The 21,167-nt window shown below is 40.2% G+C and overlaps 1 protein-coding gene across 2 annotated transcripts in view; it reads right to left on the bottom strand.

Annotated features, from left to right (window-relative positions):
- The window catches only part of PHF2 (PHD finger protein 2), an 86,645-nt gene that overhangs the window by 20,813 nt on the left and 44,665 nt on the right, over positions 1–21,167 (bottom strand). For both annotated transcript variants that reach the window (XM_049827054.1, XM_049827053.1), the window contains exons 3-12: positions 16,084–16,198; positions 12,994–13,154; positions 10,593–10,734; positions 7,833–8,019; positions 7,100–7,262; positions 5,539–5,626; positions 4,834–4,940; positions 3,571–3,662; positions 2,174–2,263; positions 488–859 (exon numbers count right to left, since the gene is read on the bottom strand). In XM_049827054.1, coding sequence (XP_049683011.1) covers positions 488–859; positions 2,174–2,263; positions 3,571–3,662; positions 4,834–4,940; positions 5,539–5,626; positions 7,100–7,262; positions 7,833–8,019; positions 10,593–10,734; positions 12,994–13,154; positions 16,084–16,198 — 1,517 coding nt within the window. The remainder of the gene's footprint in view (positions 1–487; positions 860–2,173; positions 2,264–3,570; positions 3,663–4,833; positions 4,941–5,538; positions 5,627–7,099; positions 7,263–7,832; positions 8,020–10,592; positions 10,735–12,993; positions 13,155–16,083; positions 16,199–21,167) is intronic.

Below are 21,167 nucleotides of genomic sequence, written 5' to 3'. Positions count from 1 at the left end.
ATGGAAGCAAACTATTGTTTTATCTTCAATCATTCATTCTAGAGCAAAATCTCATGTAAATAAGATGCTTTAGAAACTAGTTCCTTCATCTTTGATAACTGATAATGGAAATGCACACAAGTGCTAATAACACTTGAAATAAGAATATAATAGTTCTAGGGGCAAAAAAAAGCCATTAAAAAATGTCTTTTAATTTTCATCTCACCTCTGTTTGGGCAGGCAACTGGCAGCAGTTTGCCAGACTCAGCCTGAATCAATAGATTTCTTTGTTTCTTTCATTATCAAATGAATAACCAAGCAAACAGTCAAATCAAATCGAACACTCAGGTAAAAAAGGGTGATAAGCTAGCAGTTAAAAAAATTTCACTTACTTCAGTGGAGATAGGGTTTCACACTGTGTTGCTTACATTATTTTTTTCATGAGACCTAAGGGTCATTTTATCCCTATTATGCTGAGAGAACAGGAAGAGGTTAAAATATGACCCACCTTCCCCTTCTTTGGTGTCTCAATCTTTGTCAAAGCCTCCTTTGTGTGTGCCTCCAGCAAGTCGAGATTCGGGATGGCTGGCGGTGGACTTTCTTTTGCCTTCTTTCCTTTCTTTTTTCCTTCTCCCTTAACTTTTGGTGTTTTGGGAGGCTTAGGGGGTTTGGGTGGCTTGGGAGGTTTGGGGGGTTTGGATGGCTTGAGTTGTTTGGGGGTTTTCACAGTTTTGGGAGTCTTTTTTTTAGGGAGCTTTTCTACAGGTGGGGGTGGAGGCGTCACTTGGACGGGTGATGGTGCCTCCTCCTTCTCCACAGGACAGATCTCCTCGGCATTTGTGTTGGCACTCGTGTCTGCTTTGCTGGCTTTCGAAGCATTCTGTAGTTTAGCACAAAATGGGAAGGCATTCAAACCCACCTGTCTCATGTTAGATATTCACCTGCACCCTCCCTTCCTTGGGGAAACAAACCCCGAAGATCCCCCCTTCAGTAAACGGGTAACTGCATTCACCGATCGGGCTGGCCAGGACATGTAGACTACACCACGTGCCACTGTAACGCTCTGCTCACCACTAATTCCCGCCCCCACATTGCTCCAGCACAAGTTTGGCCTGGAAAAACTCCAGTGGCTTTGTAAGGAATGTAACTCTGACCAGGTTTTATCATCAGGTAGGACTGTTAAATAGACTGCCCATACAAACAAATGTATAAAATGAATGGTCTTTTGTTTAAAATGCTAATCAGCTTGAGCACAAACTATTTCCATTTAATTCAGATGTGATAAATGTAGCAGAATCATGTTTCATGCCCTCAGGAAAAATAAGCAGTAAATAGCTGCCCAATTAAAATTAACACTGTCTGACTAATTAAAAAGAAATTATTTTCTGCTTAACTTGTCATTCTGACAATCAGAAAACTTATATATTACATCAAAGAGGATAAAAGGACGAGATAGATTTCAATTTTGAGGTCTTTGGATATAGTTAGAAAGGGGGTGGAATGTAACACAATGTCTTCTTAAAACAACTGAACTAGCTGTTGTCACCTTGCACTGTCACACAGCCCCACTAAGTGGAATATGATACCAGACTAAATGGATGATACGTCCATGCAACCTCCTTTTTTTTTTCTTTTTTTTTTGGGGGGGTGAAGGGGGGGGGGGATTATAATTATTATTGCATCTGCTGTAGTAACTCTGCCTAGAAGCTGGCCAAGAACAAGGCCTCCTATCGGGACAGTGCACAGAATAATAGTCCCAAGCTCAGACAAAGTCATAATCAAGAGCAATGAACATAAGGAAAAGGAGATACTACATAGGGAGCAAGACCATGGGGATGGCAACAGTGTTCTTTGAGTTCTACCATATTTTTGGGTAGGGAGTAGCTAAAGTGAAAGAGGGAAAAAAAGGATGGGGGAGTGTGGCCCATCCAGATAAGAGAAGGTGGAAGGGGGAAGGATTTAGGGCAGGCAGACACAGCGTAAAGCTGAGGAGAAAGCAAACAGGAGCCCAGAACACATGGCGAGTCAGCCACAGACAAAACTCCTGAGCAGACCCCCTACTGCGAAACCTCACATGAATTCTTTTAATGAAGAGAGGGGGGGGAAAAGATTCATTTATTTCAATTCATCCATTTTATAGCCTAGATTATTAAAAGACCCACAATATAGTTAATATTACAAAAAGAGCACAAACCTCACTTAATCTTATTTCTTTGGCAAGGTCCTTGATAAGTTGTGCTGGTTTGAAGTTTTCTGGTAGTTCATCTTCATGCTCTGCTAAAGCCTAAAACACAACAAAGCCAGACTGCTGTTTCTGTGCATGTTTTTTGCAAAAATATAAAAATAACTCATTAAGTGACACATCCATATTTTTCCTATGTACTGAATTCAATACTGACTGCATCAGTAGTCCAAATAAGGTAAAAATATATTTTTCCCCCTTCTAGATATTATTGTAAATAGTTGTCCTGAGAGAACAACAGTGTCAATAGCCTTTTCAGATATTACTGCATTTTCACAACTGCAACATCACTTTGCTCACCCCCTTATATAAGATTCTGTGAGAAATTCCTTTTCTCCATCTACAAGGAGAGATTGTCTTAGGCTGGTGTCTTCAGTGAGTATAATAGGCATATACCTTGTCAGCAGAGTGGTCTGGGAGCTCCCTGACAGGACTAACAATATTTGCATTCACATGTCATGTTACGATATTCAAAGTTCAACTTTACGCAAATGCCAACACAGTCTGACTTCCTTTGACTCACTACTTCTCATCTGCATGCAAGTGGAAAAAATAAGCAGAGTGACATGGAGAAGAGAGCTTCCACACCAGTCAGTCCTTCTACAGGAAACCAGGGAGCAATTCTGAATTCAGGCTCAAGCACTGTCTTTTTGCAGTAAGGAGCAGCCAAGTCCCTGACTACATTTAAATCTGGGACAGCCACCTAACTGACCTAACTGAGTATGCAACATTGTGTACTCAGCTGCTCATCTCTTCTTAAAATGTCTGAAAATGCTAAAGCTGCCAGTTCCCCTGTTCACGTTTTATGATTGAATGGCCTCTCTCCTGCAGCTAATTCCCCAAAACTTTAGGAGCAACACATGCAAGAATAACACTTCTGAAATGACTGCGGCAGGAAATTCAGGCTGCAAATCCCTTTAAGCCTTCTCTCCAACCAATATGTATTTCCTGGCTCAATTAATGTGTTGATTTGCAGGAACTGGGCACCTTGTGCACACAAAAATGGACGCATTATTCTAGGCCTCACTTGCATACACAACCTCTGCTTAATTGATTTGGCACATTGAAATGCTCTGTCAGGGTGAACATTCAATCAGCATCCTTTTGGCTGTGTGCAGAACTGACTTTTTTAAAACTCTGGTGGTACCTTTTTTTCTGCTGACTCCTCATGTGGCACTTTGAAATCCCAGCTATTGCCCTCCTTCCATGTTCTCCCAGTCCCTTCTCTTTAAGATTGTAGAATTAGCTGTTTTGCTATGGCAATATTATTTGTTCTAGCATTCACTCTCTGTTCCAGTGACTGACAAACCTGACAAACACACAGTATTAAAACACGCTTCTTCTCCTACCTGTTTTTTAGTCCATGACCTGAAAGCACCATTGAGAATTTTTGCTCCTTGGAGTAAATGAGCAGGAGGTTGTTGCCCAGCTTTATGCAAACCTAAGTAGAAGAAAAAACCAATGCCATTCAAACACTGGTAGCTAAAGTTGTTTTACATAAAGTCTTTACTTTGAAAAAGTTTAACTGTACAAGTTAACCCTTTGAAAGTTGGTCACCACAAACAAATCCCTATTATAACTTGATGATAATAAGGAGTATATTTACTGTGTCACAAATCCAACTCAGCCTTCCTACACTGTGCTGCTGTAAGTTATATCTACACTGGCAATCCTTCTGGTTCCTTTCTTGGTCCCATACTCAAGCTAGCTTCCATGTTCAGACATCCTAGGCTGTGGGAATAAAAAGGCACCATCAGCGGTTCTTTTATTCTGATTGAAAAAGCAAGTACCAATAATGGAAACAAAGGTTATATTGGGCAAAGCATTTCACTTCTGCATGAGTACAAGTTTGCCTAAACTTTTCCCCTCATTACAGTTTTTGTTGAGCTGGTCAGAAGGCGTTCCCTTCCAGGCGACACTCAGAGGGACCCCTCACCTTGCTTATTAATTGGACACATTTTTCTTGTTATAAAAGGATCTGGTGGATATCTGTAGAATTGTTCTGTAGCAAGAAAAACAGAGGCAAAGAGCTAAGCGAGCCCAAATCTGTAAAGAACACATGCACATGGATGTTTGGATCAACTCTGAAGGAATCTGATTTGGAAGATTTTGAATTTCACAGAAACCTTTGCTTTAATTCTCAGTGCTCCTGCTGGCCATATGTCTGATGTTCCTGTGGCCCTGTATATATGTGACCTGTCCATGTACTTCAACCGGGATCAGCAGAATGGCGGGGGAAGGAAGTGCTACTCTATGTCTCAGGCTGATAGAGCATGTAGTCCATTAGGTTAAAACAAGAAATGAAGCCAGACTTGACAGGCAACTAAAAACTAAAAAAATGTTACAACATTCTTTGCCTCTGAGGCAACTTAAATATATTTTATAAAGTAGATGAAACTTTCCCTTAGGCATAGGTAAGAGGGACAGTTAAGGTCCTTCCTACAGCAACATGGCAGGATATTAAGGGGAGAGCTGGACCAGACCAGCATGTTCTGCTGGTAAGTAGTTTTCTAATACTAACAAGACTGATTTTGGCCATCTGTCCATCTTCTATGTGGCACATCAGCCCCCAAGGCTAAGCAATTAATGCAGGCAAAGAAATGCAGTTTTACCTTTGAAAGTCTCTAGTAGATGCTTTCCCATATACCAACATGCAGTTTCGAAGTTTGGAAACTGGGTCAGACTGACAATTTTCAATCGTCTTTCTACTTCATATGCCCTGTAATAGAAAGCCACATGAACTTAAAGCATAGCAGGTCACAAGTGTGTCGCACAGTGACAAGCACTGCTCATAGATGCCCGAGGTTCATTCTGCAGTGTTTCATTTCTTTGTGCTGCTACCACGTATTCTGGCATCAGACCAAAAACAAAACAAAAATAACACTAGTAAGAAACTGCAATACAGATGTAAGTTTTATTGCATTATTTGTCCAGCGTCAGTAAAGAACTACTTGTATTGTCTTACACTGGGCAAAGAGCCCAGCTGAGCAGGTGGGGGCTTATCCAGAAGGCGAACGGCATGTTCTAGGGTAAAACTCCTGACAGTTTTTAACACTTCTTCTTTCAGGACTTGGCCACATCAATCCAAGAACCTTACATATCCTTTCCATGTGCTACGCAATAGGTATAAAGACAGCTTAGAATAGCTCAGCATGGGAGAACACAGTCGAAGGAGACAAACATAGGTACACTTTCCAAAATCACCCAATAGAGTTACATCAACGTTACTGCAAATGTAGGCTAATTAGTAGGAGAGAGGATGGCCGATTTATTAAAAACTGAGCCTCTATCTAACTTTAGATTTTAAGACAGATTACCTCATCTGCATTTCAACACTTAGACTGTGTAGAAAATGTCCTGCAAAGGCCAGGCAGTCTACAGGTGTTAGAGTTGCATATATCCAACCTAAAAGAGAAAGAGAAGAGTCCTGAGGATAAAAACTGGAATGACAGTAGCAAAGACTTTATTCACAACATGATATTTATACTTTACTTAGCAACTTGCTTCCTAGGTACCAATGCAGCTCTTCAGTCCAAGTCAGCACTAGAACCACATACTTTTGAACAAAGTTGCATCTGGCCCCTTATTTGTTTTGCATGATAAAGGTCCAGCCCAGGAAGGTGTTACACACCTTTGGCTCCCAGTCCCAGGACTGCCTTCAACAGTGGCAGACAGTGAAAGGAGACATACTGCTCACACTGACATTACTTTCTTGTTACTGTGAAAAGCAGCAACAGCTACATAACAGTAGCTGCTTTCACGTCACCATAAAAATCTGTGACAGCTCCTGACACTGACTTTATTGTAGTGTCAGGAACAGGTGTTTTCCAAACATGTATTTTCATACAAAAATGTACTCAAATTAGTGAATCTCTATAAATTGCGCAGTGTTTATTCCACCATCTGCTTCACATATGGTCATGAGAGAAATACCTACTTTCCACTTTTTACAGTCAAAGTAAAATTCAAGTGTGTAAACATTCTGTGCAAGAATATACTCACACCCAGAAAAACGGTGCACTGGATGCTGCCTCCAAAACACAAGTACCTGTGCTGTTACTTACTCACAGCACCTGGAAGCCTCAACTCAGATTATAGATTGAGTGGGCAGCGCATCGTTTAAAGGTACATAGAGGGAGAGAAAACCCCTGCCCCAAATTGATTACAGTTTCAACAGGTAACAGGGAGTGCTGGAAACAGCAATGCAAATGAGGAAATCATTGTTCATGGCGAGAGAAAGGTGAGGGACAGGGGCAGTAGAACTGAATTCACTTAAAACTCTGCACTATCTTCTGATCAACTCCCTATCCTTATGAAGATCCCCCCAGGAACTGAGAAATGCAAAATCTGCCATCCCTAACCTGCAATAAAAGCCCAAGTTTATCAAGTAGTCCATAAAAATCTGTGACACCCAGGTCTTCAGCCTCATGTGAAACCATAAATGCACACCCGCACTCATGAAGGCACCTATAGTTCCTTAGTGTCACGGGGAATCAATGACTATGAAAAGGATTTTGTGGGGAGTCAGGGTCAGAAAGTAATTCAATGCAAATTCTCTGTTAGATGACAAAAAGCACGAATGTCATTGTTGGAGATATAGAGAGAACTCATGAGTTACTGCAACCCAGACAGACCAAGAGTGGAACACTCTATCTACTAGTTGTATTTTTAAAAGGCTGCTAAAATATTGATAGGAAGCAATAAAAGTTCTGATTTTTTTTTTTTGGCAAGCATATGAAATTATACTTCTACTGAGAATTAGACTTCATACTTAGTCAGAGAAAATTATCAAATCACATCCCTCTAGCATTTTGGACATGCTATTTCAGCAGCAGCTCTAAAATGAGCAGGAAACCTCACCTGCAACGGCCTGCTCACCTGATGGAATGAAGAGTGTCTGTCCTTGTTTAACTGTGCATTTGTAACATTTATCTACTTGGTCTGCAAAAAACATCTCACTGTGGTTTGCTGCCGATTGCCAGCGTTCATAAAGAGAAATATTTGCAGAGGCTGGTTTGATGAGATAAAATATCTTTTCTCCCTGAATTAGAAAATATAAAATTAGGAAAAAGCAGCCAAACCAAACAACACTGCACTGGCACAGATACACACACACAGACAAATATTTATCTAAATATATACATAACATCATGTATTTTAACACTATTTAAATAAGATTTACTAGTCAGCTTTGTACAGAACAGCTAAAATAATTAAATCACTAGCTAACCACATGTGCTCAGATTTGTGGGACTGATAGTGCAAAAAGTTTACGGTGCCAGGTTCCATTAACCTGCAAAAGCAGGACGTAGTATCTTTCAGGCCTTAGGTGACATATGTGCAGAAGGCACTAAACAAATATTAAAATCCTAATACACTGAAAACACACAGACGACTTCCACACTCCGCGTGGCTTCCTCACTCAGTAGACCCTGGCACTGCTGAGAACACACCCATTTACAGCAGTTAGGGCTCTGTGTATTACTTATGGATCCAACAGGACCATGGAGAAAAAAACCCGAGACCTGAATTTTTGAGAGAATTCTAGGATTGTCTTCACATATAAAATTTAGTTCATTACTAGATAGACTGCAAAAACATGACCCCTCACCTTCAGCACATGGTACCATGCAGAAGCTCCTCCCGAATCTATGTGGAAATCTGTGTAGCTGTCCTTCACACAGATCAGGCAGTACTTGGTAACTTTTGGTTTAGCCAGAAGAGCATCATCAGGCCAATAGTTTTCCACCCAGGACAACTTCTTAACTATATCTGGAGGCTCTACAAAACTGGACATCCTTTACAGAGAGAATTGAAAAGAAACATGCATATTTTTTAAAAAGAGCACAAGGACGCTGACACAACATAAAGCAGAGTGTGACTCTAATACTTGTGTGGCAATCTGAAGCAACTCCTTATGTGTCAGTGGAACTGCTCTTCATACAGAAAATTTGTGAAAACTGTTTACAGACAGAGTTTTAAGACTTTTTAGCATGATGACTTAAAAACAATCTTTTGACTTCTTTCAGTAGCAGTATTTATGATCAAGTATAGGCTGTTTGTATTTTTCCAGTCCCTGCCTCTTGCTATGCAGGCTTACTCATCAATAGCGCTGTTATCACAGTCACTTTTCCAGCCCGCTTCAGAAGAGAAAGTGAAATGTGTACACTCTTACATAAATGGCCTGGTAAATCTTAAAAATTTGCAAGTTAAGCTCAATATTAAAAATCCTAACAACAATAACATTGATACTTAAGTACTAAGTAAGCCTTGATCTGATGCTGAAAATCACAGTGATCTTTTTATTTAAACTGACTAAGTTACATTAAAAGCTCAGAAGAAGGAAAAAGTCTAACTTGGGTTCATAAAGTGAATATATTTAAATTATAACATATAATATTTATTTATTTTCTACAAATTAATATATATTGAACATATATTTATATTGTGTATATTTATTTATATAATTCATATATTATGTTTATATTAAATATATAATATATATTATAAATCACAGCTAAGATGACATAGTGGCATGATAAACAGGTCTTAGAAGTGTTTCATCCCAGAATGTGCTAAATTTTATATTTAAGTAGTCCAAAATTTGGACTAATATTTGCAGGGGGTGGAGGTTCACTGTTGGACGGTCTAAAATATCACGTCAGTAAGAGTATCTGCACTTCAAACTAAAATTAAATGCTCCCACATGTCATTTATGCTCACTGTCAAACACTGATAACAATAGCTCCATTTAAAATGGCAGGGAAAGATGGAGCAGTGCATTCAATTAAAGTGTCACCGTCTATGTTAAGAAATAAAATATTTGCTAGTTAATGTCTAAATTAGCAGCATATGAGTGACAGCTCCAGCAGTCCTTCAGAACAAAAGACCTCCTGTTATTCTGGGATAATGACAGAAAGCTAAAAAAATCTCAAGTGAAGATACTGGTAATCTTTGAAGCCTGTAATTACTAGAGATGCTTTCTGCAGAAATGGGTGTGTACTACTAAACACTAACTACAGGGCTAAAGGTAATGGCTTTAAAAAAATGAGCTTGTAATTATTCATCAGCCTTCTTTTTTAAGGCTACTTTAAGTCTTCCTGCTAAAAGGGAATGCTCCCCAAAACAACCATTCTTTATTTTTATGTTGACACTCATCATCTTCTGTGTAGCATTTGTATATAAAGGAATCTTTTCGTTCTCTGATGCTTCCGTTCTAGGAGTACTAGCTATCCAGAAGGACTACAAGAACTGTAAAAATGATCTGCACAGTTGCATGAAGTTCAACACACTATAGATGCATCTGCCTACTTCTGGAAAAAAAGCACAGCTCAGGTGATGCATACAGCTATATAAAGCACAAAGCAAGAATGTGCACTTTTAGGCATTTACATCAGCTAATTATCCTATACATAAAACATAGAATATAAAACATGAGGAGAATAGTAGGCTTCCTGTCACTGAGGTCTGGTGATATTCACAGAGCCAGCACCATTACCTCTGGCTCACTGCATCACTAAAGCACCTCAGCCTCAAGTTCAGAGCTGATCTGTACCACCACATCCCCCAACTTTCCATTGAGAAATCAGCATCACTCTAGTTTTGAACTGCTGTCATACAGATTACAGGTTAACTAACCAAAGCACTGAAACTAAAACTGTAACACATGGTATAAGATTACAAAACAATAATAATTTCAAACTTATTCTCATTCAAGGCCATCCAGTGACATGTTACGCTACTCCTAAAGCCACACCTCATCTATTTACTCACTCTCCACTACTTTAAATGGAAGATTTCTGTACATACATTGATATACCTCTGTGGTCATCTCTGTCCTGCTTTCTTTGGTCTTTTCGGTATTTATCAAGTTGCATCTAAGTATCTAAGATCATGCTAGGAACATACTACGTTATCATTCACTACCAGGACGAAGCAGAGAATTTGCTCCTGGAGCATCAAGTTATGTTCTACTATATAGTTGCACTGAATTAACTATACCTATATTACTGAAGTTAAAATAAAACTGAAAGGTACCCAAATGTTCTGTTCTGATATGTGAATGCTGATGGCACATGAACGCTGATGCTATGCAGGCATGAATTACCACGACAAATGCTGGCCCATTTAGTCTGCTATGTACCATTCTCCTCATACAGCAAATAGCACTTTCATTTCCATGCCTTGCCTGAACTGGCTGTATATGGACAACGCAGTGGAGAGTCAGAGCAACAAGAAGCCGCTATCCCAAGGTTAAACAGCATTTCCTAAAGAGGGAACCACCGGAGAAGGGAGATGCTGTTCAGACTCCCCCAGCTGAACCCCACCATGTATCCCAGACCCTGCGCGGTGCAGCAGGCTGGACTCTCACCTCGTGTCCGAGAACTCCAGGTTGGTCACATTGAGGACCCTTTTCCTGTTTGTGCTGTAGTAGTAATCCACAAATTCCTTGAGCTTCATCTTGCAGTCTTTCTGCTTGGTGACATCAGTGACATCAACACTCCTCTCCGGTCCTACAAATTAATTCAATGAAGAAGAGAGATTGAAGGGCAGCCTGACTTGCCCCATTTATATGCTTGGAGGTGAGTTAACATTTCGAGAAACGTCTCAAGCTTTTGATTTCCTGGCCTTCTTAGCCTTTGTATCTTCCCTGGTGTTTATGTATGTATACACATATACACGTACGTATAAAAGATATGTATATACATAAAATGTATATGCATAAAATGGTGCTTTTTTATTCATGCCCCTGACATAATTATTTCTGTAGTTTTTATCTTTAAAGGATTAATGTTATTTTGAATCTATTAATTTCATTATGGATTTTATTTGCTTGGTGAAAATTATATGCAAATACCTGTATATCCACAGAGTAGGCCCTACCCACCACTCTGTAAAAGTCTTGTGACTGTAGACAAGAGTGTAATACTGGACAGGATATCTTGCCAAACTGATTTTCCAAAATTGTAAGTTCTCTTATGCTCTACTTTAAATTTTTGCTTTTGAAATCTACAATCAAGAAGGAGTTTTGCAGGAAAATTCTGATTTTTTAACATGATATTTCAGGTGTGCCACAAAAGAAGTTACTTTTTGTTATTTACCCAAAATTACACCTATCAAAAATCCATCCCTTCTGTATTAGACTACAGAGAATAATCTCCTAGTACTTACACATTTCCTTTGACAGACCCTGTTGGATACAAATATCCAGTGTTAATACTGACAGTATTAGTCAATTAGTGGAATTTTATGCTCAGCAAACCAAAGAACGCATGGAGAAAGTCAGAGCTTTATAAAGAGTGCCCACTGCTAAGCACACTCTCTTATCCCTTCGGCAAAAAAAGCATCTCTCCAGTCTTTCTTCCCTTCAGTTTTAATTGGCCATATTTTTCCTCTCTCAGCGTTTCATTCATAGCTTTTTTCACATTAGGAGGGGGGGAAAAAATCGATTTGTTTTTTCATGAAATGCCAGAACAGTAATTATGTATTTGGCAGTCTTGTTTGTGGTGTTTTGTCCTCTGCTACTTATTTTAGGTTGTTTCTAAAAGACATTCTAGGCCCAATGTAATAAACTCAAAACAGCGAGATAAATCCCTGCCTGGGAAATCCCATTCAAGTGAACTAACCCCATGGAGGTTAGACCAGCACATATTTGTGCTGTTCACTTTCAGATCTGGTGCCAGCTTCAGATTAAACAACCCATGTTCTTCCCTCCAGCTTTTCACTAACAGTTCTGTTGGTAGGGTGGATTATTTCAGCTAGAGGCTGAGAGAAAGCCTGCAGATGCATAAGGAGCACCCAGGTCATACAAGAAAATCTGCAAAGTGCAGCAGATGGGCAAGGAAAATATGTTTCCTCTAGAAGCAATGGGATAGAGATAACAATAAAATCAGGGGTCTTGAATTCTCCTTTGTTCATCTATTGCAAAAGCAATAGATACAGTCAAGAACAGCAATGGCTGGTGATAGCACCCTCCAGTTTGGGGAACAGGCCAATGGCCTGGTAAGGAGAGCACAGGACGAGGGGGTAGTTAGCAGACTGTGTAAGGAGATAAAGGGACCATGAAACGCAGACAGATACATTGGAGCTGGAGTTGTGGCTCCAAAAGGATGATGCCTTGCCAGAAGACTGGAAGGAGAGAGAATCAGACAGAAAGCGACACAGAGGAAGGACAGAGTGAGAGGAGACAAGAGACAAGATCACACATGCTAAGGGAAGAAGGATGCGGAGACAAGACAAGTGACTTCAGAGCACTTCCATGGCTCCTGGCCAAGGTATGTCTTCCAAGGTGCGACGACTTGATGACATGTGAGAAGATGCAGTACAATACCCTGCTCAGGTTAGAGACAGAAGGGTGCCGAATGAATCCAAATAACCAGCAGCAATCAAAATAACTCTCACTGGTACCAGCGTTAAAAAATGGACAGCCTTTGTAATTCCTTCAATACAAAGCGAGATGGCAGTAATCAATTAAGACCTGGCCTGGAGAAACTATTTCTTGGTACTACTATGACTGTTTATTTTAACGCAGTGCTATGGAGTACAGCGCAGTCTGGCTCAGGCTCACTGTCAAGTTGGTACAGGAAATAAGAGAGAATTAATTGCTAATCACAAGCTACCACTATAAACAAATATTGAAGTCAGCATAGCTCAAGACATAAACAGTATTTTAAAATATATTTTACAGTTTTTTATACAAATAATGTATATATTTTTAGAAAAAGCAGCTGAGCTCCAAACAGTACAATGCCACCTGATTGCCAGATACCCACCAACATAGTTTTCAACATCGCTGACGTAGAAGGTGGGTGCAGGTACAGACAAACCCAGGCCATCCTTCTTTGGGACAAGGATGGGCTCTGCAAAGCCATTTTCTTCCAAATACTCTGTTGTTAGTTGGCTGCCTGGCACTTTCACGACTATATCTTCAGCACTGAAAAAGTAAACACAGATTCAATGGTGAAGTGCTTCCACGCAGAGTTTGGTATATTCTGCATTTCACTACTGAAAGGAGAAAGTTATGAATTAGCAATTATATGCAAATTAGGTGCATAAGACAAAAGCCAAAAAGCCATCTATTGCAAAGAACACAGGGCACACTAAAATCATCCAGAACTGATTTGCTTGAGCCTCATGCACCAACTACTGGAAACTCCTAAAATAACAGCTTACAGTGAAAGACCGTTCTCCTCAACTGTAGGGATCTGTTGAGTTACCGTTGATCAGTGTTAAAGAAATTAGTGTGAAATGTTCCACTCTAAAGAAGGCAAGACTAAAAACGTTACAGAATCTCAAATAAATTGCCCAGGAAATACTTTGCAAATCATTTTTAAGTAGTCGAATAAATTGCTCGGGAAATATTCTGCAAATCATTTGCAAGTCACTGGGAGGGCTTCAAAGGGACTAAGGAAAGGGCAGTTTCATCAGAGCACCAGCTATGTGCACCGACAACTCTCAAGGGAAACTCAAGTCTGACTTCTACATCTTCTGAAGAGTAAAACACTGAATTTGGAGTGCAAAGTGGCTGTATAGGAAGGACCATCTGTCCCAAAAGTGCCCTGCCACCGTGCGTTGTTTGTCACCTGGGCTCCAAAAACCACCCGGCAAGGCCCAGGCCACGGCTGGGGGGGGGGGGGGGGGGGGAGACGGAACCCCAAAACTTTGAGTGTTCACCCCAAAAAGCCCAACCTCCCCGGGCAGGTAAGGCTAATACATGACTGCCCTCTCCTGCATCAGTTCTGAACTACAGCTGACATCTTCCTACGGCACCAAACACTGGTGGGAAAGGCAACGAGGCGGCGAGCCCCGCCATGGCAGCCAGCGTGCTCCAGCCTCGCTGCCTTCGCCGTCCCGTGAAGTCCAGCCTGTGGCAGAGCCCCCGACACCCTTTAGCTGTGGGGGCTCCCCCCCGACACCCTCTAGCTGTGGGGGCTCCCCCCTTCCACCCCACCACACAGGGGGAACCCCTCAGCCTGGGCCTGCTCAGGCCGCCCTGGTGGGGTTTGGACCCCGGAGAACAAGATGGCCGGACGAAAACAGGGATAAGCTGTAGAAAGCCAGCTGATTTTGGGATCACCCCAGCCTCAGTGAATCGGCAATGGCTGATCAGGAGGCAAAATTCATTAATAATTAATTAAAATGAGCATTCCTCATTTATGTCAGCACTGGTACCGTACGCCAGCAACGTGCAAAGAACAAAGCTGGAGATTTTAAGGAGCAAGAAGCAAACCGCGATTTACCACTAAACCTTTGCACTTACTTTACAGTGCCCACATACATCTTGCGTACTTGTTCAAGTCTGATTTGCTTCTAAATGTGACACCGAAACTTACACGTAGTCGTAAAGAGAGATCAGTACCAGAGCATCTAGTAATGATCGTGCCAAAATGAAGAGTCTGGCACCTACACTGAAGAACGTGAACCATCAATTTAATTGTTATTACTACTACTATTACTGCTCTAATGCTATTTTGGTATTAAACATTCAGGAGTGGAACGACATGAATTATATTTTTTGCCTTTTTGCTCTCTTCACTGTTCCTTTTGATCCGAGCCTCACCAAGGGACTAACTGTGGGTTATAATTTACTGTCATGTGCTGTGATTCAGCAATGATGTTTCTGTCTCTGAACGCAGACCCCCTTTTTCTGTTCATCACATTCTGACTGATGAGTGTTGGGGTTTGTTCTGTGAACATCTGCAGATTTCATTCATTTTCTTCAGAAGAGAAAATTTCTCAACAAGACTTTGCTTTACTAATGGTGCAAGTGTAGATGTCAGAGGCCTGAATCTTGCAGGCACTCCATTGGGCTACAGACCCTTCTTAAAAACTTTAACTTGGCAGCAGGATTTTCTTATGTGCACAATTATATGACAAACAAACAAAAAAAATGGGGGTCCATTTTTTTTTACAATTTGGGAGTGACTTAGAGATACTGCATATGTGAATGCAATCTCTGAGGTTACTGAAACCATTCTGCCTAGGTCTTAAACCTTTTTAAAGAAATTAGCTTTGCAACCTGTGAAATTGCTCTGTATACAAAAAAGAACCCCCAAAACCTAAAACAGGTCCAAATAAAAATAGCCAAGCAACTAAAAATACTGGATCACGAGTTCAGTGAAACACATCTGCAGGCGCTGCAAACACTTGGCAGTGGTATTTTCAGCATTTTCCTTAATCAGCCTAAGACCAGTATCTGAAATTAAATGTGAAATTAAATTATCCATAAAAAGGAAGAAGTTTTGTGTTTACCAAGTACACTTTACCAGTGTCCAAGGATTCTTCTAAAATAATTAGTCATTAATAATTAAGGATTTATTTGGCTAAGGCGTACATTAAAGAACCAGAAGAAAATCATCACTCTTACAAATGGCTGTGAAGCAGCCTAATAAAGTGTAGAACATGTCACCTAACAATTAGCACTATTCATTACCCCAAATAAGAAAGCCTTTGTCACTGTAGCAACTGAGGATGTCATTGTTCTTCTTTTCAAGATGGAGACAGACTTCAGCAAAACCATTAGTATTTTTGAGAACTGGATAATTCTATGCAATAAATTGGTTTGTTTCTTATGCAAGCGAATGTTGCAGGGGCCAAACACGTTCTTGTTCTTGTCTTTACAAATACTAGCTTCTACGGAAATCCACAGGAACTGGGGTCAATCAAGAGTAGATTTGGATATGGCTGCACAAATATGAAAAGGGAAGAGCCTGGGACAACTGCAATAAAACAGTGCTCATTTAAACTTCATCATTCTGTACTATGTAATGCTTTCAGCAAGGATCATCATCAGCTTCATATGAAACTGGTTATACATGCTTTACCTCAACAGCCATGTCCACGCATGCAGCTGAGCAACCTACCTTGGAAAAGTACGACTTCGAAGTTCTTTTATAAAGACTTGGCTCCCGTTCTGTACAGGTTTGACCTCTGTTGTCTGTCCGGTATCGTGTTTATGCCAATTTCTTTTCTTTTTCACTGAAAAAGAATGAATTGGATAGTACCGTATGTTAAGCAGAAGATAATTATTAAGACATTTGAAGGAAGGACAAGTCTTCATTTCATTTCTTACATGAGCAGAAAAGAGGGAACCCCCACTATGCTGCACTGCAAATTTTAATATTGCTCTCAGTTCACCATTAGACAACTATACTGTAGCCTGAAGATCTATTACATACTGAACAGTGTTCGTTTTGTAACATAAGGGCAACCAGACGGATAATTACTGAGCTGCACAGCTACCGCAGGCTTTATGCAAACACAGGCTCTGGACATTTTGTACTTGCCAGACTACACACTTACTCCTTATCATAAAGCTCTTAAAAAGCCACTTTTCTGCCTTCTCAATATGCAGTATAGATCTTTATGAACATATTTGTCATGAATTACCTTAGTCTAAAGGTCTGTCCAGCAGTGGTAGATTTCACATCAATTTTGATGGGCTTTGAATTACGCCTTGCACACAGCGTGCACATAAAAGGAAAAAACAAAAGAAAAAAAGAAGGTGCAAGGGCACCACAAATGCAATTTTTAGAACTCCTCTTATTCCTAGGTTTTGAAAGGCAAGCCAGGCTTAGGCCTTAAGGTGATGACAGCAGATTGAAGGCCCCTCAACAGTGTTCCCAGTGGGTGACAGACATACAGGCAAGTTCATCATGGAAAAAGGGTCAGCTGGAATAAGCACAAATAAGTAAGTCAAATGTCAATGTAGTTCTGCCTTGCCTCTTTGACAGCCAGATAACGCAGAGCAAGAAAAACTGGTCCAGCTTTTTCTCTTAGTCAGCACTATCTCTCTCAGCTGTTCCTATTTCCACAGTCTGTCTGGATATGCTCATTTTGGTAGTAAATTGGGTTTTGTCCCAAGTGTGTATTTGTATCATTTCAAGCCTCTGTTAGTAGAATTTTCATATGTCACAACTTTTATTTTTCACCCTTGTTTTACATCATGAAATTCAGTATTTTACCACAAAAGCAAGATCTCTTATGCTTTTCTTGCTGTTCAAAACAGCTAGGGAAGGAACCAGACTCCTCAGTAACCATGCCGGGATGGCACTCTTTCCTCGCTCTTTACACATGCACGCACACACACACAGATCCACGTAATTTTTCATTAAGAAAGGAATCTGCAGGCTGCAGCTACAAGACGTGAGGTTCAGAAAAAGCTAACTTTGTTTTCCTGACCACAACCCTGGAATAACTCAAGTAAAGGCATCTCCCAGTGAATCCATCCCAGGTTTTGCACAAAGCATGTTGGTTTTATTGGTTCCATGCAGCTCTCCAGCCTAGCTGGATATATTCATTAAAGCTGCTAGTTCTTTATCTTAATGACTCTCAGGCTTAGTGTATTAATTCAATGCTCCTCGTAACAAAGGAAACAAGCTTTACATGAATGCCAAACCTTCCTCCTCGCCTTCCCTTTCCAATGACTGCCTCCTCCCCCTTTCAGCATATCTGAACCAATACTAGGACTCTTAGCACAAGTCCCAGCGAAACAGGTGTCACTTGCCACAGTGAAAACTAAAGAGCTTATCATATTAGCGTGTTCTTTTATTACACTTCAGATAGCATGGAGCGTTGAGAAATAAAAGCAGCAAATCAGTGCTGAATTAAGAAATTCATGGCAATTCTTCAAAAAGCACTGGGGAGCTATTTCCCTTGGCACTGAGTGCCAGCAGGCATCCACCTCTGACATCCACCTCTCATGCAGAGGCAACAAAGATGCCTCTGCCACCAGAATGCTCCCCAGGAGGTGCTATCACCTGGACAGCAGCAAGCCGGTTGCTGTAGTCCATTATATTACATCAAACAATTGACATTTGGCCCATTTTCAGCCATTCTCTTTATGTTTCATCTTTACCATGAACACCACAGTAAGGATTAAAGGCCCACCAACATGTGCAACAAATACTAGCTTTAGCCAGAAAGGCCACTTTTTCTTAAATGATTACAGATTTCTTTTTCTGCAGAACTTTCTGATCCAAATTTGACCTTCGGAAAGTATAACCCTGCTCCTTCTACAGAAAACCCTCCAGAGGAAAAAGGGGATATATTTTTATGAAAACTGTATCTCAAAATTAATAATTCTAGACTTCAAAAGTATACCTACATTATTTCAAGTGTATTTATGAAGAAGGGATACCTAGAAGCAACCTGTTAGTTCTCTACTGATTCATATTAAAAGTTGTAACTAAAAAACAGTTTCAGCCTGACTTTGGTTTGCTTGCATCTATGTAACTTCACTGATTCCAAAGAATTTCTCCTGATTTTCACTGCTGCAAATGAGACAGCAATCAAACTGAACATTTTAGATTGTGTTATGAAAATGAGTCAAGTCTGCCTAAACAAAGCACTTACATTTTATTCAAATGATGTCAGAAAATTTTGTATGAATGTGTATAATTTTTCCCAAAGAGGAGTCCCTACAAATCTCATTAAACTGAAATGGCTTCAAATGTCATATGACAGGAAGCAATCTTCTGAAATAGTAGCCACGAAGCCACATTGGTAAAGTGGAAAAATGTAAGAAGAGGAAAATGATTTTAAAATTTGACATCTGGAAAACATATATTGCGGAATGCATGCTCCAGAAATACACATATATTTTTAAATCCAGACAAGTTGCATAACAGACAATTGGTGTCTGTGTTTCCCTTTGCTAATCTTGCAATAATTAAATGCTACCAGTGAACTACTGGCTCTGGAACAACTCTTACTCGTTTATTACAAAACTGATAGTGGTAGATAACTAGTTTAAACATATATTGTAACAGTTAATAAACAAATGAAAGTGATCATCTCCCAGAAGTCCCAGCAGAGCCCAAGTGCCGTGTAGCAGGATGCCCTGCATACAAATGCCTGACAGAATGAATGCATTAAGCCAAGCTGTTCCTGCCTTCATTTAATCAGTCTTTCCTGGCCTACTGCACTCCGCAAGGAGGGGCTACAGGATAACAGCCTCATTTTTCAACAAGATCCACGATTCTACAAGTTCATGGTGAAAATGGCTATGCAGCTTGAGAACCTGTGATCTTGCACTTCACCAAAACTCAAGATGAGGTTATCAATAACTAATGTTCAAATGCTCCTGAAATTTTTACACTCAACTACTTTGATGATTGGTCTTGTACATCATTGAACTTTCTGCAGTGCATCTGAAGGGAGAAAACAAAGTCATATTGCTGTACTGCAGAATGATATAATGTTCTGTATTCCTACCACACCGATAACCTCATACATTGATAAGACTATGACTAGCGACAGCGCTCCAGCAGCACTTTCTGCTGTGCTGCACAATGCAGACTAAAGGACGTACTGCCAAGTCAGATTTTTATTTGAATAAAAAGAATTCGATAACCAAAAACCTTCTTAAAGCATCAAAAGATTGTTGTCATTTCACCTCTCCTTGTCTTAACTAGTGTATTAAACTTCTTATCTTTTAATCGAAACTGCCTTTTCTTGAACTCTAAGATTATGCACCACAGTTTTTATAGTATTGATATTTAATTCCTGATTATAGCCTTTTGCTGCTTCTGATTTTTTTTCCCCTCGCACTGAAAAGTAGGTGCCTTTCATCATTCACAATTCAACGCAAAATGAAAGAAACCAAAGCATCAGACACATCTCAATGTTATACAAAACTCACAGAGTCTAGAAATCCTGTGCTGCTGCTGCTCCTTCTATACTGGGTCAGCAACAGCCTGGGAGTATCTGCAGTCATGCCCCCCTTTTCAACACAACACATTCTAATACCAAATTATTCACTTGAAGATGATTTGTGATTATTTGTTTGACCAATTTCCAGTATGCTTGTCAGAAATCTTCCAAGAAAACCTTAGAAAGCCTGACTCTTTTAAATAAAAACATTCTGTGGGGACATATTGATTTTGTTAAGTCTTTCAGAACAAGCCTCCCAAGGGGTTTTTTTGCCAGCTTGCCCAATTTGTGGGTGCTCTGCTTGCGCCAAAGTTGTTAGCAGACCATCTGGGAGACAGGAACAGCTGCAGGTCATTCAGGTTTCCAGTTCACACTTGATTTTGAAAAAGACAAAGTGGAAAAATTATTTCCATTTTTGCCCCCAAAACCAACATTTCAGACTCCTCCCCTTTTGCCCTAGAAATCTTTTAAACTTTAACTTTTAAGGCAGTGCAGAAATAATTGCTTGGGTTTAAAATTACTGAATTCTAACACAACAGAAGTCAGTTTCCAGCCATCCCTTATTTTGCACTAAAAAAGGAACATTATGATTTGTTCGGCTCCTGGCAGATGAGCACTGTGCTCTTCCTCTGTGTGTTGCTGTTAAGGTTGCAAAGCAGTGAGAACCTCCGCATCACTGTTGCTTATTTACAATAAATGGCTTTCAAGTAAAGCATTTCATCTTTTCAGGGATTGGTTTCTTTTCTTTTTTTTTTTTCCCCATTGTATAATAGAAAGAATTTGTGAATTAATCTGACCAAGGCAAACACATCCTACAGTTCTTTCCCAGACAAAACTCCCACTGAGATCAACTGTCACTTTTACTCAGGAGAACTTTTTCCTGTGAAAGAACTGCAAGAATTGGCACCCTCAGTACATCCTACAATTTTGACTGCCACTGAAATTGCTACAGTTTTATATCCAGGCCAAGCATAACATACTGTTTCTTACTCTTCTCATCCAAACACAAAAAACACCATGTAGTTTCCAAAATTCACTGTATTAGAACTAGCTGTCTCTGTAGGATTTTTCTAGCCCACAGTACTAACTCTTAATTCCGTGCAAGGAAGGAAGCATCATTCCATTGCCAGGACTGGGGACTGGAGCTCCAGGTAAGGTGCCTTGCATTAGCTCATACACACTGCCTGAGGTCAGGCAGGGAGCTGCACCCAAAGCTCCACAATCCAACCTGTGGTTTTCTCCCCACAACATCTTTTTTCACCTCATGGTTTGAATTCTGATATTTATGACACAT

The sequence above is a fragment of the Accipiter gentilis genome, chromosome 23 (assembly GCF_929443795.1).
Source record: "Accipiter gentilis chromosome 23, bAccGen1.1, whole genome shotgun sequence".
NCBI classification, from domain to species: domain Eukaryota; kingdom Metazoa; phylum Chordata; class Aves; order Accipitriformes; family Accipitridae; genus Astur; species Astur gentilis.
Note: the sequence above shows the minus strand (reverse complement) of the source record. Positions and strands in the feature narration are given on the sequence as shown.